The sequence below is a fragment of the Pollachius pollachius genome (genome assembly GCF_949987615.1).
Source record: "Pollachius pollachius genome assembly, chromosome: 14".
Taxonomy (NCBI): domain Eukaryota; kingdom Metazoa; phylum Chordata; class Actinopteri; order Gadiformes; family Gadidae; genus Pollachius; species Pollachius pollachius.
Window position 1 is genome coordinate 4,586,447 of NC_136947.1, and position 12,933 is coordinate 4,599,379.

Here is a 12,933-nt window from a genome sequence, read left to right on the forward strand (position 1 = left end):
TGTTTTCCCGTCACACACACCCATCCCTCCATGTACAGAGGCTCTGCTTTAGATTTTGTATCTGAACAGGCCCAACAGGTTTCTAGGAAATAACGAATGGATCATTTTCCTAGGTATCCATATTGTTCCTTGTTTTGCATGGCGAAGGGGGGGGCTTATCGTCATTGGTTCAGAGGAATGAAGAGGACATAGTTTTGCTGATGATAATGACTCAGATGTCCCACTAAAAAAACAACTGTGGGGGTAAAGGTGGCTGGCCAAGGATAATACCCAGCCAGCTCTGTGATAAGGATAGGGCAGGTCTAGCAAGAGAAAGAAGAAACGGTTGTCACTAAGAATAAACAGTTCCTTCTCTGGGGGTAGCTCATGCTGGTTTCTAACTTGGCTTTAATACGTGACCTTCATATTTGAAGAATACTTTTCAAATAATCTATTCCACAAGCGTGCTATTATAACAAGGGCTCAGTCTTCTCCTTTGTGATGTAGGCGCACTACATTTGATTGTATGTGTGGGACAACTGTGCGTGTTTGTTATTATCTGATATTTGATGTGCTTTTAGTGGCGGGATTGTTGTTATATTATAACAATATGTGTGGCATGACGAAACCAGAACAAGAGTTCAAAACTAGCCTGACCCCATCTCACACAAGTTTACAATAGTTTAATTTTTATTGGGGTTGGGGTTGGGGGGTGGGCGTTAAACTATGGTAACGTGTCCATTAGTGACGTTTTTGATGCAGAGTCTTGTGCTTCAGTGTGTGGGGAATGTTTTGGGCGTTGGCGTTGTGGGAAAACCAGGTAGAAGGAACATCTACATGTCCCGACAGGACCAGCCAGGTGATCTGGGAACGCTGCATCTATAAAACCCCAGCTCTCTCTCTTTCATACTCGTGTCTCTTGTGTCTCTTGTGCCTGCTGCTGTGTGCATTAAGGCCTTAACTTCTTCCATCGAAACACACTTTTTCACTTTTCATTTTCTCCTCTAAACCGAATGTCTCTCTTTCACTGTCCTCGCCCTTCCCGTCACCTCGGTTCCCTGTGCACGGCGGTGTAAACACCCCTTTGATCCAGGCCATTCTGCGGGAAAAAGACTGCTAAGACGTATTCCACATATTGTGTTCCCTGTTTACCGAGGTGGGCTGTGGGATGGAACATTCCAGAAACCTGCACCTGTGTAGAAGCAGCCCTCTCCTGTCAGGACAAGAAGAGTCCTTAATGTTACATAGCAGATCTCCTCCTTCCTCCTCTTTGAAAAAGAATGTCTCTGTCCTTTTTTTGTAGACGGTAATGATTTTGGAAGGAGTTGATGCAGCTGATATGAAATCCAAGGTCAATCCTTAGCCATGATGTCCCATTCAGTATTTGCCTTCAACTCGTAAAGAGGCTGCATGGGGACATCTGTGCCTGGCAGGGTGGCCACACTGTTGTTGAGATCTGCTTTTCCCTCCTTTCCCAACCACTTGCATTAACATATTCCCTTGTGAATGCGGTTCTACTGGAATGGATTGTTTTGTTTTTTTGAAAGTCAGTTTATCGCCCAATCGGGCTGAGGCCACTGAGGGCTTAAAAGTACAACCCGATAAAAAGGAGATACTTTAACAACTACTTTTACAAGCTCGGTGCTTGGTGCTTATTGCAGATTTTCTGAAGTGGCTCACGGCTCTTCTGAAATGCACCTCAGGCATTCCACTGTAACAGTGGATGTAACAAAACACACATGGATGAATGCTTGACATTTAACAACAATGTTGAAGGGCAAACATACTGGCCCAATGTTCAAGGGCAAACATACTGTATTCAGAATTTGAGGGCGACCAAACAATGAAAGAGTCACAGTAAATGGTTGGTTGATCATTAGCCACGTCTGCCGTGTCCAGTAGGTGACATATTCGTCAGTGAGTCACAGGAAATGAATGATTGACACAATCCTTTAGCAGTTTTCTATTACCCAATTGAACACATTGGTTAAAAAGTATGCTACCGTATACGATCTGACCATTCTGTGGCTTTTCCGAGTCCGTTTCTCAAACAACTCTCTTTTCGATGCCTTCTTTCTGCTTTTATTTTATTGATGGTAAAGGAGGCCAGGAAATGTAAGGGATAGATGTGCTGTTACTACAGTGAGAAAGCAACTTCTCAACGTACACGTATGAGCCATTCAAAAGCCTTCCCCCTAAGAGCTGGAGAATGTGTTGGAGATAAGAATGTGTATCAAAGCAAGACACTGAAATAAACACGACATTAATGGCAAAGGTTGGACTCGGATAATCAACCTCTCAATGATGATGATATTGAAAGTGCCCTCCCTCTATTTATGTTTAGCGATGTGTGAGAACATATTAAAGCTCACATTTACCCATTATTGATGCTATTTTTTTTTAAGGCTTTCGGGAATGCTACGACGGCACAGAACAACAACTCCAGCCGCTTCGGGAAATTCGTCCAGCTCAACTACCTGGAGAGTGGGGTGATCCGAGGGTGAGGCGTGGCCTTTATTTATTTACCTCACTGTCTCCATGGTGATGCTGATCTCTTCTGGGCGTCCGATGTCACTACCCTGTATCGAGCATTTAATTGACGGGGATAGGAGCCAAGAAGAGTATATTTAAAGCGTCTTTTGAAGTGGTTGCTTTTTTGTCATCCTTTTATTTAAATTTCTTGTGTCCTTATTTGGTTCATTAGTTAGGTCATTCTTAGTCGCATCCGTCATATAACCAATTCCTAATTCTCCTCCTCCCCCCTTGTTGCCATGGTAGGGCCATCATCGAGAAGTACCTGCTGGAGAAGAGTCGTCTGGTGTGCAGAGACACGAGTGAGCGGTACGAGCCCAGAGATTACTTATTGTACACGTCAACATAGACGGATGGATGGGCTTTGGGTTGGCCTAGCCACACGTCACATCCATTTAGCATGTCGAATGAATCTCAATGTTAAAAATACGTGGTCGCTGACCTGTATTGTTTGGGGTCACCTTCCTGTTGCCTTAAGGGATAATGCAGGCTTCAACACTTTGAAATTGTTAAGGACGCCAGGTACTATTTTACAATAATGTGCAGTATTTTGCTTTGCCACTGCTGCTTAACTCGTTTAAACTGTTTACAATGTTTCCATGGTGAGAATCAGTAATTGAATAAGAGGACACACATGTTTCTTGCTGGCCAGAAGCCCCATCAACTCAGACTTCCCTTTTCTCCCAAAGCAAGGGGCACTGACGGAAGAATAATATATTTTTAGGACACTTCGGACAGCAAAGTATTGAATTTAAATTTAAAGCATGATCATGGGAAGATACAGGAAGTCGTCCATTTAGCGTGTCGAATGGGAAGATACAGGAAGCAAAACTACTAAACATACATTCAATGAGACATTCGGTGTACATCATTCTCATTGAGAACCTTCAGAATGTGGGCAGTAAATACAAAGGAAACAAAGGTGAGGGAGTGACCATCGGGGAGAATCTAGGATTGGCTATAGGTGCGTGGGAAAACAAGTTAAACTGCAAAACACTATGGGAGAGGTGGACATGCCGGCAAATCTGAAAGCAATGTCTGATGGCCTCCGTATCAGACTTCGTGGCTACAGTGGTAGTGCAAATGCCAACTATTTTAAAGCCACCAGGTGCCACCAGGTGTGAGTGATTAGCCTTACAAGCAGTTTTGAAAATCTGCCCCTTATGACATCACAAGTGGACATCCGTCCCACATCTAGGTGGACACGCCCTCTAGTGATGTCAGAAGAGGCAGATTTTCAAAACGGCTTGTAACGGCTAAACAACTTCACACCTGGTGGCATGTCATGGGACCTTTAAGAATGTATACAAATACCTTTTCAATTGACTAGTAATTATATAAACAAGGCTTATATAATTGTATATTATAATTATGATTTATTTTTCCACGACTGCGTTAGGATTGCCAGTCCAGCTGGATCACCAGCTCTAGTCCCATGATCGAGATCGCCCGTGTGCCATCTTATTTTGGCAAACTGCCAAATGTATAACTTTCACAATCAATAATAAAGCCTGTTATACATATTATACAATATATAATACATTTTATTCTTTTATGCAATTTATAAATGTACATTTACAGAATTTTGACTCCTGATAATGAGAGAGGGGTAGCACAAGTCATTCTTGGTTACGTTGTTAAATATAGCACACTGCCGCGTTATACTGACATGACGGCAAGTGACTAATTCTGAATATATTGATAAAGTACAATACTACACAAATCTGAAAAATATATCTCTGGGGGAATGGTAAATCGATCTTGGATGTTTTATAACAAGTCAAAGTGTTTTATCCTGTTTTGTTCCTTTAATCTACAACGAGACTATAAGGTCTCGTAGAGCTTCCTAGAGTATTATGTTCTGGCTAATGTAATCCAGCCCCATTGACCTTACACTGCGGATGAGAATGCAAATTAGTGCAAACATAACTGTACGGTGGGAGTCTACCCATGTATTTCCGTGACGCAAAGATGTGCTAATTTGCCTGCTTGTCTGTGTGTGGCCTTCGAATCATAAGGAACTACCATGTGTTCTACTATCTGCTCATTGGAGCGTCCAAAGAGGAGCGGAAAGAGTTCAGTCTGTTGCAGCCACAGGAATACAACTACCTCCAGCAGGTACCTTAACTGAGCCTTTGCCTTCTAGCATGTTCCTTTAAGATGTCGATGGCTGATTTCTGACCCCGATGTAAATGCAGCCAATCGATTCTATAAGCAATACATCTCTTTTGGCGCGTTTCAACTTAGCGGGCAGTTCGGTGCGGCACGGTTCGCGTTTCCACCGCCAAAAGTTGAACCGCTTAGCGGTGGAGAGTTGAGCCGTATCCGAGCGACACCTAACCTCACTGCACCGCTCGTTGGGAACGCGTCATAGGTCAGGGTTAATTTACTCTTTGGGTTTCACTACAGGAAGTCTTGAACGGAACTGGGGAACTCCTAATGCCCCCTGATACACTTGAAGTGATCCGACATTGATTTGTTGTGTCACTTACGTGTCATAGCTGTGCGGGGGGTTTTCCTGGTAGTTCAGTTCTTTCCCCATACCAGTTTCATTTCCTCAGTTTTCTCAGAAGTAGAGGAAGTGATTCTAGGTGCTTCTGTGCAATGCAGGATGAAAACAAAGTGCATGATTTGTACATTCTGACTCAAGGAACCTATATTTACATTATCCAGGTTGTGAGATTATCAGGAGAACCAATCATTCCAGAAGTTAGCCTAATCTATCCACCGCACACATACAGGACATTATATGAATGCTACTTTGCTAGCATTGATATATTGCTAATTAAGAGAAGAGATGCCAAGATATGTTTATTTTGTATTGAGTACATCCGCATCATAGCGAGAATTGTTCAGGAGAATTAAGAGAAGAGATGCCAAGATATATGTTTATTTTGTATCAAGTACATCCGCATCATAGCGAGAATTGTTACAAGGTCATTATTACTGTACACACTTTTTAGGACAAAAATTACATGATGCATTCTGCTGATATTTGACTCCACAGGAAGACCTCAGTATAGAAGGCGAAGAGAAGCTCAAACACGAATACAAGAGGCTCCACCAGGCCATGGAGATGGTTGGCTTCCTGGCGTCCACCAAAAAACTGTACGAATGGCTTTATTTATTTAAAAACACTTTTAGAAATACCAACTAACATGGGCCAGACAAAGGAGGTTTCATGGGAACGTTACGTATTTCCCACGACTATCTCGACTTCATAGTTGTGGTTCTGCAGTAGCTTATCTTTTCACAAAGACTCCTTTTTTTAGACAGGAGGGTATGATCACATCTGGAACGGCGTAAAGAAAACATGTCATTGAAAAGTTTGTCCTTCAATTTCGACTAAATGACCCTGGGCAATGCTAAAAACATTGCCCAGGGTGTCTGCACTCTAATTCGGTGACAGTCACAGGTCAGGGCTTATATGTCAACTCTAGAGACATTGCAACAAATATGTCAGTACCTGACTAATCCCTGCCTCAGGGCGGACACATGTATGGGTATTCTCTGTTTCAACTTGGGTTTCTATGCTGAAACTTGGCAATGCTATGCAACTGTATCCATACTGTGAAATGACATGATGCCTGTGTGTGTGTGTGCGTGTGCCTGTGTGTGTGCGTGTGCGTGTTGCAGGATCTTTTCCATCCTGTCAGCCATCCTGTACCTTGGTAATGTGACGTACACTGCATCAGAGGAGGGAGAGGTGATCAAAGTGGGTCCGGACGATGTCTTGTCCACGCTGTCTGACCTGCTCAAGGTAACCTAGCTAACACCTAGCATACTTCTGACACAAACGTGCCATACACCTGCTATGTTATCCAACTATGGCATCCAACTATGAGCAACTACTACTACAGGTTATTAATTTCCAGATAACCTAACCATGTTGAGTTATCTGGAAATTAATAACCTGTACAATTATTTACAGGTTAAACACGAGCTGCTGGTGAACGCCTTGACCCAAAGGAGAGCCGTGGTGTCCAACGACACGCTGGTTTTACCCTACATGCTAAAAGAGGTTAGAAAACATGAACACGTCTATGTGCCTATATGTGGGGCAGCTTCGAAACGCTCTGAATTGAAACCACAGACGGGAGAGTGTTGAAGGAGTGGTTAACGCCGTCAACGTGTTTGCCTGTAGGCCACCACAGCGCGAGACTCGATGGCAAAGTCCCTGTACAGCGCTCTGTTCGACTGGATCGTGCTGCACATCAACCACACGCTGCTCAACCGGCGGGACATGGAGGAGTCTGTGTCTGTGAGTCCTGACCTCTGACCCCGGTCGACGCACGGTGCATCTCTGTGAATAACCCTGGCGCGAGGACTTCTAAGAGTTAGGGCTTTCGTTAACATTTAAGTGGTTACTAAGATTTTTGCATTTGAATGTTTTTTTATTGGGTTCATTGACGGAATAGCTGGTGGAAAGCTAGTGAGATTAGGGGTTTATTGTTAATATTAATACCCCACTGGATCAATAATGTCCTCAGTCTTCAGGTTAAAGTCTATTGGAAAATCTCCATCTTCTCACCCTTTTGTCTAGTCAAAAACACACACATTCTCACACAAATAAGCAAAACAACATGGTAAACTTTTATTTAGCCTGACATAGGGCTTGTGATAACACACGGTATATATTGCTCCTCCACTCTCTTCAGTGTCTGTCTATCGGCATCCTCGACATCTTTGGATTCGAGAACTTCCAGACCAACAGCTTTGAGCAGTTCTGCATCAACTACACCAACGAGAAGCTCCACCATTACTTCAGCCAGTATGTGTTCAACCGTCAGCAGGCAAGTGGATACACCAGCACTGCAAAGCTGTGCTGGAAAAAACTTTTGTTTTTTACTCCAATGCATCGTCTGTAGCTCTTAGTGTTGTTGCCCGTGTACCACGGCAGCCCTTGTGTGTGTGATGTGTTTTGTATATGTTTGCATCCTCTACAACATCACCACAATGAAATGGCATGCATAAACGTGAAGAGACGTACATTTTCTGCTCATCGAAGCTTCACATCGCAGAAAATTCAATGAAATACACAAATCGATACAAAAACAAAAAATATATTTGTCTGCACCAAATTCGTTACCATTACATTGGAGGTTTTTGTGTGTGTGTGTGTGTGTGTGTGTGTGTGTGTGTGTGTGTGTGTGTGTGTGTGTGTGTGTGCGTGTGTGCGCGCCCTCCAGGAGGAGTACCTGTCCGAGGGCATCAGCTGGTCCACCATAGCCTACGGTGACAACGAGGGCGTCATCAACATGTTCAGCAAAAAACCGACGGGATTCTTTCACCTGTTGGATGAGGAGAGCAAGTAGGTCTCCTCACGCATGGGTCCGGGTTCATCCCAGTCTGGCTCTTGTGATGTGTTGGGGATCTCACTGGATTTAAAAGAAAATTGATGGAGGCAAATCTTGTCAGATATTTTAACTGAAAGAAACTAAGCCAAACTTTGTATTTGCTATTTACACTATTTGCATGACTCCTATACCATTAGTATTAATACAATTTAACAGTCCTGTTATTCATTCTGTGTATTTCAATTTATTTCAATTTACACTACAGAGATAACTTTACCTTGTTTTGCTTCCAGAAGCCTAAATGGTGAATCCGCTGCAGAAAACGCTTATCAAAAAGTTACTAGTTATTTACCCTGTATTAGCAAGATTCTCTGATACTGATTTCAAACTGGCATCAAACCAATATCCGATACCACTATCGGATTCAGGGATTCATGTGAACGCTCGCCCTATCAAAGGGCATTTCACACTTGAGCCAGTATAATTCCCCGGGACCCATTGAGTGTGTTCCAAGACGGGCACATGCACTTTCGCTGTGGTTGTGATAAAAAGGGTTAGACGCACATATCCTGTGTCGGAGCTTCCATTCTGACCTTTTACTCTTCCCTCTGGTATTCCCAGTCTCCCTCAGGCCACAGATGGTACTCTGTTGGACAAACTCAAGCAGCATCACAAGGACAACCCTCTCTTTGTGGGCACCGCAGTGATGGAGCCCGCCTTCGTGATCCAGCACTTTGCTGGCAGAGTCAAATATCAGATCAAGGTACTTCCTAATATCATCCATTGTCAAAAAAAACTGCTATCTCAAATTGCATTCCGTCTCTATTCATATGAGCTTATATCATCAGGGGTATTTCAGACAAGATACCACAAACCACATCGTGGGCGGTGATGTTGGAGACATCTCTTTTAAGCTTTGTTTATGTTTATCTAACTAACCAACTCTAACCAATTTCAGCCAATCAGAATCTTACATCTTGTATATGGAGGTGGTGCTTTCCCATGGGTTAGTTTCATACTATCCAGACACTCTTTACCGCACAAGAGCGTTCTACTTTACTTGGAACTCCTGGGGCGCGTGATATACAACCTGGGGCTGGATTTAACATCCAACCTGGGCCTTGATTTAACATCCAACCTGGGCCTCTATTACCCATCCAACCTGGGCCTTGATTTAACATCCAACCTGGGCCTTGATTTAACATCCATCCTGGGCCTTGATTTAACATCCAACCTGGGCCTCTATTCCAACCTGGGCCTTGATTTAACATCCAACCTGGGCCTTGATTTATCATTCAACCTGGGGCTGGATTTAGCATCCAACTGGGCCTGGATTAATCATCCAACCTCAGCCTGGATTTAGCATCCAACCTGGACTTAGCATCCAACCGGGGCCTTGATTTAACATCCAACCTAGCCTTGGATCCAGCCCTGAAGCCCGGGGTACTGACCCCCGCTCCCTGCGCCGTGCCTCCGACAGGACTTCCGGGTGAAGAACACGGACCACATGCGTCCCGACGTGGTGCTGCTTCTGCGGGGCAGCGAGCGCGCCTTCCTGCGGCAGCTGGTGTGCTCCAGCCCGGCGGCGCTGTTCCGCTGGGGTGTCCTCCGCGCCACCATCCGCATCACGGCCGCCTTCAGAGCCCTGGCCCGCCAGAGGGCCCAGACCGGTAGGCCCCCCACGGCCCGCGGGTCCCCAGTGTGTCTGGGAGACTCCGCTGGAAGGTTTTCAGGAGGATTTGGGTTGTAAGGGCCGCGCTTCTGCCGCGGCTGCGTACTGCACTTTATATATGAACAAGTATTTTGAGATCTGGAAAATGGATATACACACGAATAGACTGCAAATGATTTTCAGCGCTGATTATCATCAGTCATGTCATATTACTGAATAATACTCCAACATTTTTTATTGTAGAATATATTATTTTTGTGTTGTCGAGGAAACAGCCGGTCAATTGTTTTAGTTGGTGGTTGTCGATGAGGAATTTTGATTTCATTGATAAAAAACGGTTAAAATGTTGAGGAGAGTCGTGATTGAAGAATAATGCACACCCTTGGAATGCTATTGACCAATCAGAATCAAGTGTTCAATGATACTTTGGTATAAATGCTACTAGATTTAAGTGTTTGGGTGTCGGTGTGTGTGTGGGTGTGTGACTTGGGATGTGATTTGTCGTCCTTGCAGATGGCCCCCGGCGCACCACTAAGAAGTCCCTGCGAGACATCAGGACAAACAGCCAAGTGTGCAAAAGGCTGTCAAGGTAGAAACAACAGGACTGTCTTCTCTAGCACCGCACACGATAGAAGTACCACACACTGGCCTCCTCCCTCTCACTTGTTCCTTTGGTACCAAACACGATCACCAGAAAACCCGAACATTATGCCGAATACAATCTAAGTACTCATTGGCTTGCATGGGGGGGGATTAGAAAACATTCAATGACCATAAATATATTAATATGAACTAAGTTAGATACGTTTATGATTAAGCTGTACCTTCATTGCCAGCCCCAACATGACCCTGGACTTCTCCTTCGACCACTCCGACGAGCAGCCCCTCGAAGTGTTTGAAGACATCTTCGACAACTACGAGCAGAGAAAGTAAGGCCCACAACACAGCCGTACTTCAGCATGTCCTCTAGTGTGTGCTTGTTTCACCGGCATACACGTTCACCGAGAGCCGGTTATAAGCATTGGGACAATGTGTGTTTCTGTTTTGTTTTCCTGTAGAAAAAACCGAAGTGGTCGGCAGAAGCAGATTATTCCCAAGGTCAGTGTTTTCCTCAATTCTTTCTCGGCTCAGGGTGCTCCAGACCATGGCATTATCTATTTTCAGTTCCACTCTGTTCACCCTTCTTCTTATCGTTAAACCGCCACCTATCCGGGATTTTAGGCCACCAGAGCGATGGTTCAAGTTAGCTTGTGTGTTTTGTGTGTGTGTGTGTTTTTTCCAATAGAAACTCATGGACTCCCACTCCCTCAAACACATCGTGGGTCTCACCGTGAACGGGCGCACGTCCCAGCTGGTCCTCCACCCCCACCAGAGAAAGAAGCCCCCCAGTATTAGCGCTCAGTTTCAGGTGTGTACCGTCCAACTATAACAAGCCATCGAAGCCGACCAGCTATTTAAACTCAGTCCAAAGGGTTTTATTGTCAATACAAAACAAAAGCATTAGGAAATCGTCCGTCTTGTTAATTCGATCGATCTAAGTCCCTTTGATGATGGTGTATAGAAAGCTTCATGCTGATTATCACTCTCGCTCTTCTCAAAAGCTCATTAACAACTTCTCATTCACACTCTTAATCAAAAGGATTCAGTTTGGATTGGTGTTGGCTTCCCCCCAACCCCCTTTCAGCTACCACCACAAGTAGAATCAAATTCTCACTGTAATGACACTGTAATGTGTATGGTAACGGTACAAAGTTACAACGGTATAAAGTTACAACAATGTTGGAACATGCTCATAAAGTCTAATGGGAAGTTAGCAAGTCAACGTTTTGTCACTTGCAGCTATTTCAGTAGAAGAAATTTAAATACATTAACCCATCGGTGCACATGCCTTCTGCTTGACTCGCGTTAGTCTGATTATCATCAGCCATTGGGACTCAACTCTCATGTTCCCACGCTACTTCACAACCACATTGAATTATGTATTTTGTTGTTTTTTTGATTGAGTTCTCCCTAGCTGCAGAACTCAAAACTTGAAGACGACACTGCCTAAATGTCTTTCCAACAAAGTTTTGATTCATGGAAGATTCAAGGTCCCCTATTAAAAAAGTACAGGTTACCATATAAAGTTCATATTCTGAGCAACTAAGGTAAAACATTAACATTTATGCAGTCAAAGAATTAAATAAACCTTTCCTTCCACAATGATTATGAACATAAGTTGATATGGTGTGGCCGTAATTACTCATTTAACAAGCTGAAATCCGGGCGGGGCCGTAATGTCCATGTCTGTAGCTGATCACACACAACAGTAAGGACTCTCAACAACAAACACTCTAACCCAAAATCACATACTCGACGACCTAGGAGCTATTGGAGGCTAGGGTAAGGACCTCATTTAAAATATGTCAAAACAATACTATTGTTCTGCTAAAAGTTTTGACTAAATAGAAGTATGATGGTGTAATTCATATTCCAGTTGTAGGCCAAACATAAATTATGTTTAACTGTTCTCCCTTTTGAGTTTGAATATGCTTAACTCTCATGCCTAATTTATACAACATGTATATAAATTAGTTTAATTTACCTTGATCTCATCCTCATTCATGGATATTCCTCTAATCTAGATATTTTGTCAATAAACCATCTGGCTATTTTAACCCTAATTTCTGAGGTTGATATAATTTGATTGCTTAATAAATTATTTTGTGTGATTGAAGTTATTGGCTACTGAAAACATAGTGTTTTACGCCTTCAAATGTGTGCTGTGTTCCTGTAGAGGCAGTTAAAGTAGCATGAACAGAGCATGGTGTCTGTATCTTAAATGTGATTGTGTTTCTGTTGGAGATTACAGCAGTTGGATCGGAACCTTTTTTACAAAAACTCATTTTGCTGTCTTACTGTATTATATTCGATTGTAGCCCATTAGTATTTCTCTGAAAATAATTCTGAACAATAAAATGTTTCTTGCTACTTACTAATTTTGCATCTTCTTGTAGAAATGTTACAATTAAGGCGATAAATAAAGGCAGATTTGAAAGCATTGACCGGACATGTGCTTGTATTGATAGGCGTCGCTCTGCAACCTATTGGATACCATTGGGAAAGCCGAGCCCTTCTTCGTCCGCTGTATCCGGTCCAATGCTGAAAAGGTAAATCCGACCTCACTTGTTTCTCGGTCTCTCCATCTGCAAATGAGTTTTGTGGAGTCAGTGAGTAGTTCATCTTGGGGAACTGGTCCTAATGTGATGGTGCGTGTGCAACTTGCTACTTGCAGAGGGAGATGCACTTCGACGAGGCGCTGGTGCTACACCAGATCAAGTACTCTGGCATGCTAGAGATGGTCTGCATCCAGAAGGCAGGCTTTGGGGCCAAGTACACCTTCGAGGTTTGGTTCACAAATATCATTACATCCCGCTTTTAAGTACCGTTAACAATGCAAACATTGAAAATAAC

At 43.5% G+C, this 12,933-nt stretch overlaps 1 protein-coding gene across 4 annotated transcripts in view; it reads left to right on the forward strand.

Annotated features, from left to right (window-relative positions):
- The window catches only part of LOC307085415 (myosin IXb), a 29,109-nt gene that overhangs the window by 2,710 nt on the left and 13,466 nt on the right, over window positions 1-12,933 (forward strand). For all 4 annotated transcript variants that reach the window (XR_013812372.1, XM_079750200.1, XM_079750201.1 and 1 more), the window contains exons 3-19: window positions 2,385-2,479; window positions 2,758-2,820; window positions 4,530-4,629; window positions 5,519-5,619; window positions 6,148-6,271; window positions 6,443-6,532; window positions 6,656-6,772; window positions 7,170-7,304; window positions 7,701-7,822; window positions 8,430-8,571; window positions 9,289-9,478; window positions 9,994-10,069; window positions 10,317-10,409; window positions 10,539-10,578; window positions 10,766-10,888; window positions 12,549-12,629; window positions 12,755-12,865. Coding sequence is in view for 3 of the 4 variants with exons in the window: in XM_079750200.1 (XP_079606326.1) it covers window positions 2,385-2,479; window positions 2,758-2,820; window positions 4,530-4,629; window positions 5,519-5,619; window positions 6,148-6,271; window positions 6,443-6,532; window positions 6,656-6,772; window positions 7,170-7,304; window positions 7,701-7,822; window positions 8,430-8,571; window positions 9,289-9,478; window positions 9,994-10,069; window positions 10,317-10,409; window positions 10,539-10,578; window positions 10,766-10,888; window positions 12,549-12,629; window positions 12,755-12,865 (1,803 nt within the window). In the remaining variant the exon portion in view is untranslated. The remainder of the gene's footprint in view (window positions 1-2,384; window positions 2,480-2,757; window positions 2,821-4,529; window positions 4,630-5,518; window positions 5,620-6,147; window positions 6,272-6,442; window positions 6,533-6,655; window positions 6,773-7,169; window positions 7,305-7,700; window positions 7,823-8,429; window positions 8,572-9,288; window positions 9,479-9,993; window positions 10,070-10,316; window positions 10,410-10,538; window positions 10,579-10,765; window positions 10,889-12,548; window positions 12,630-12,754; window positions 12,866-12,933) is intronic.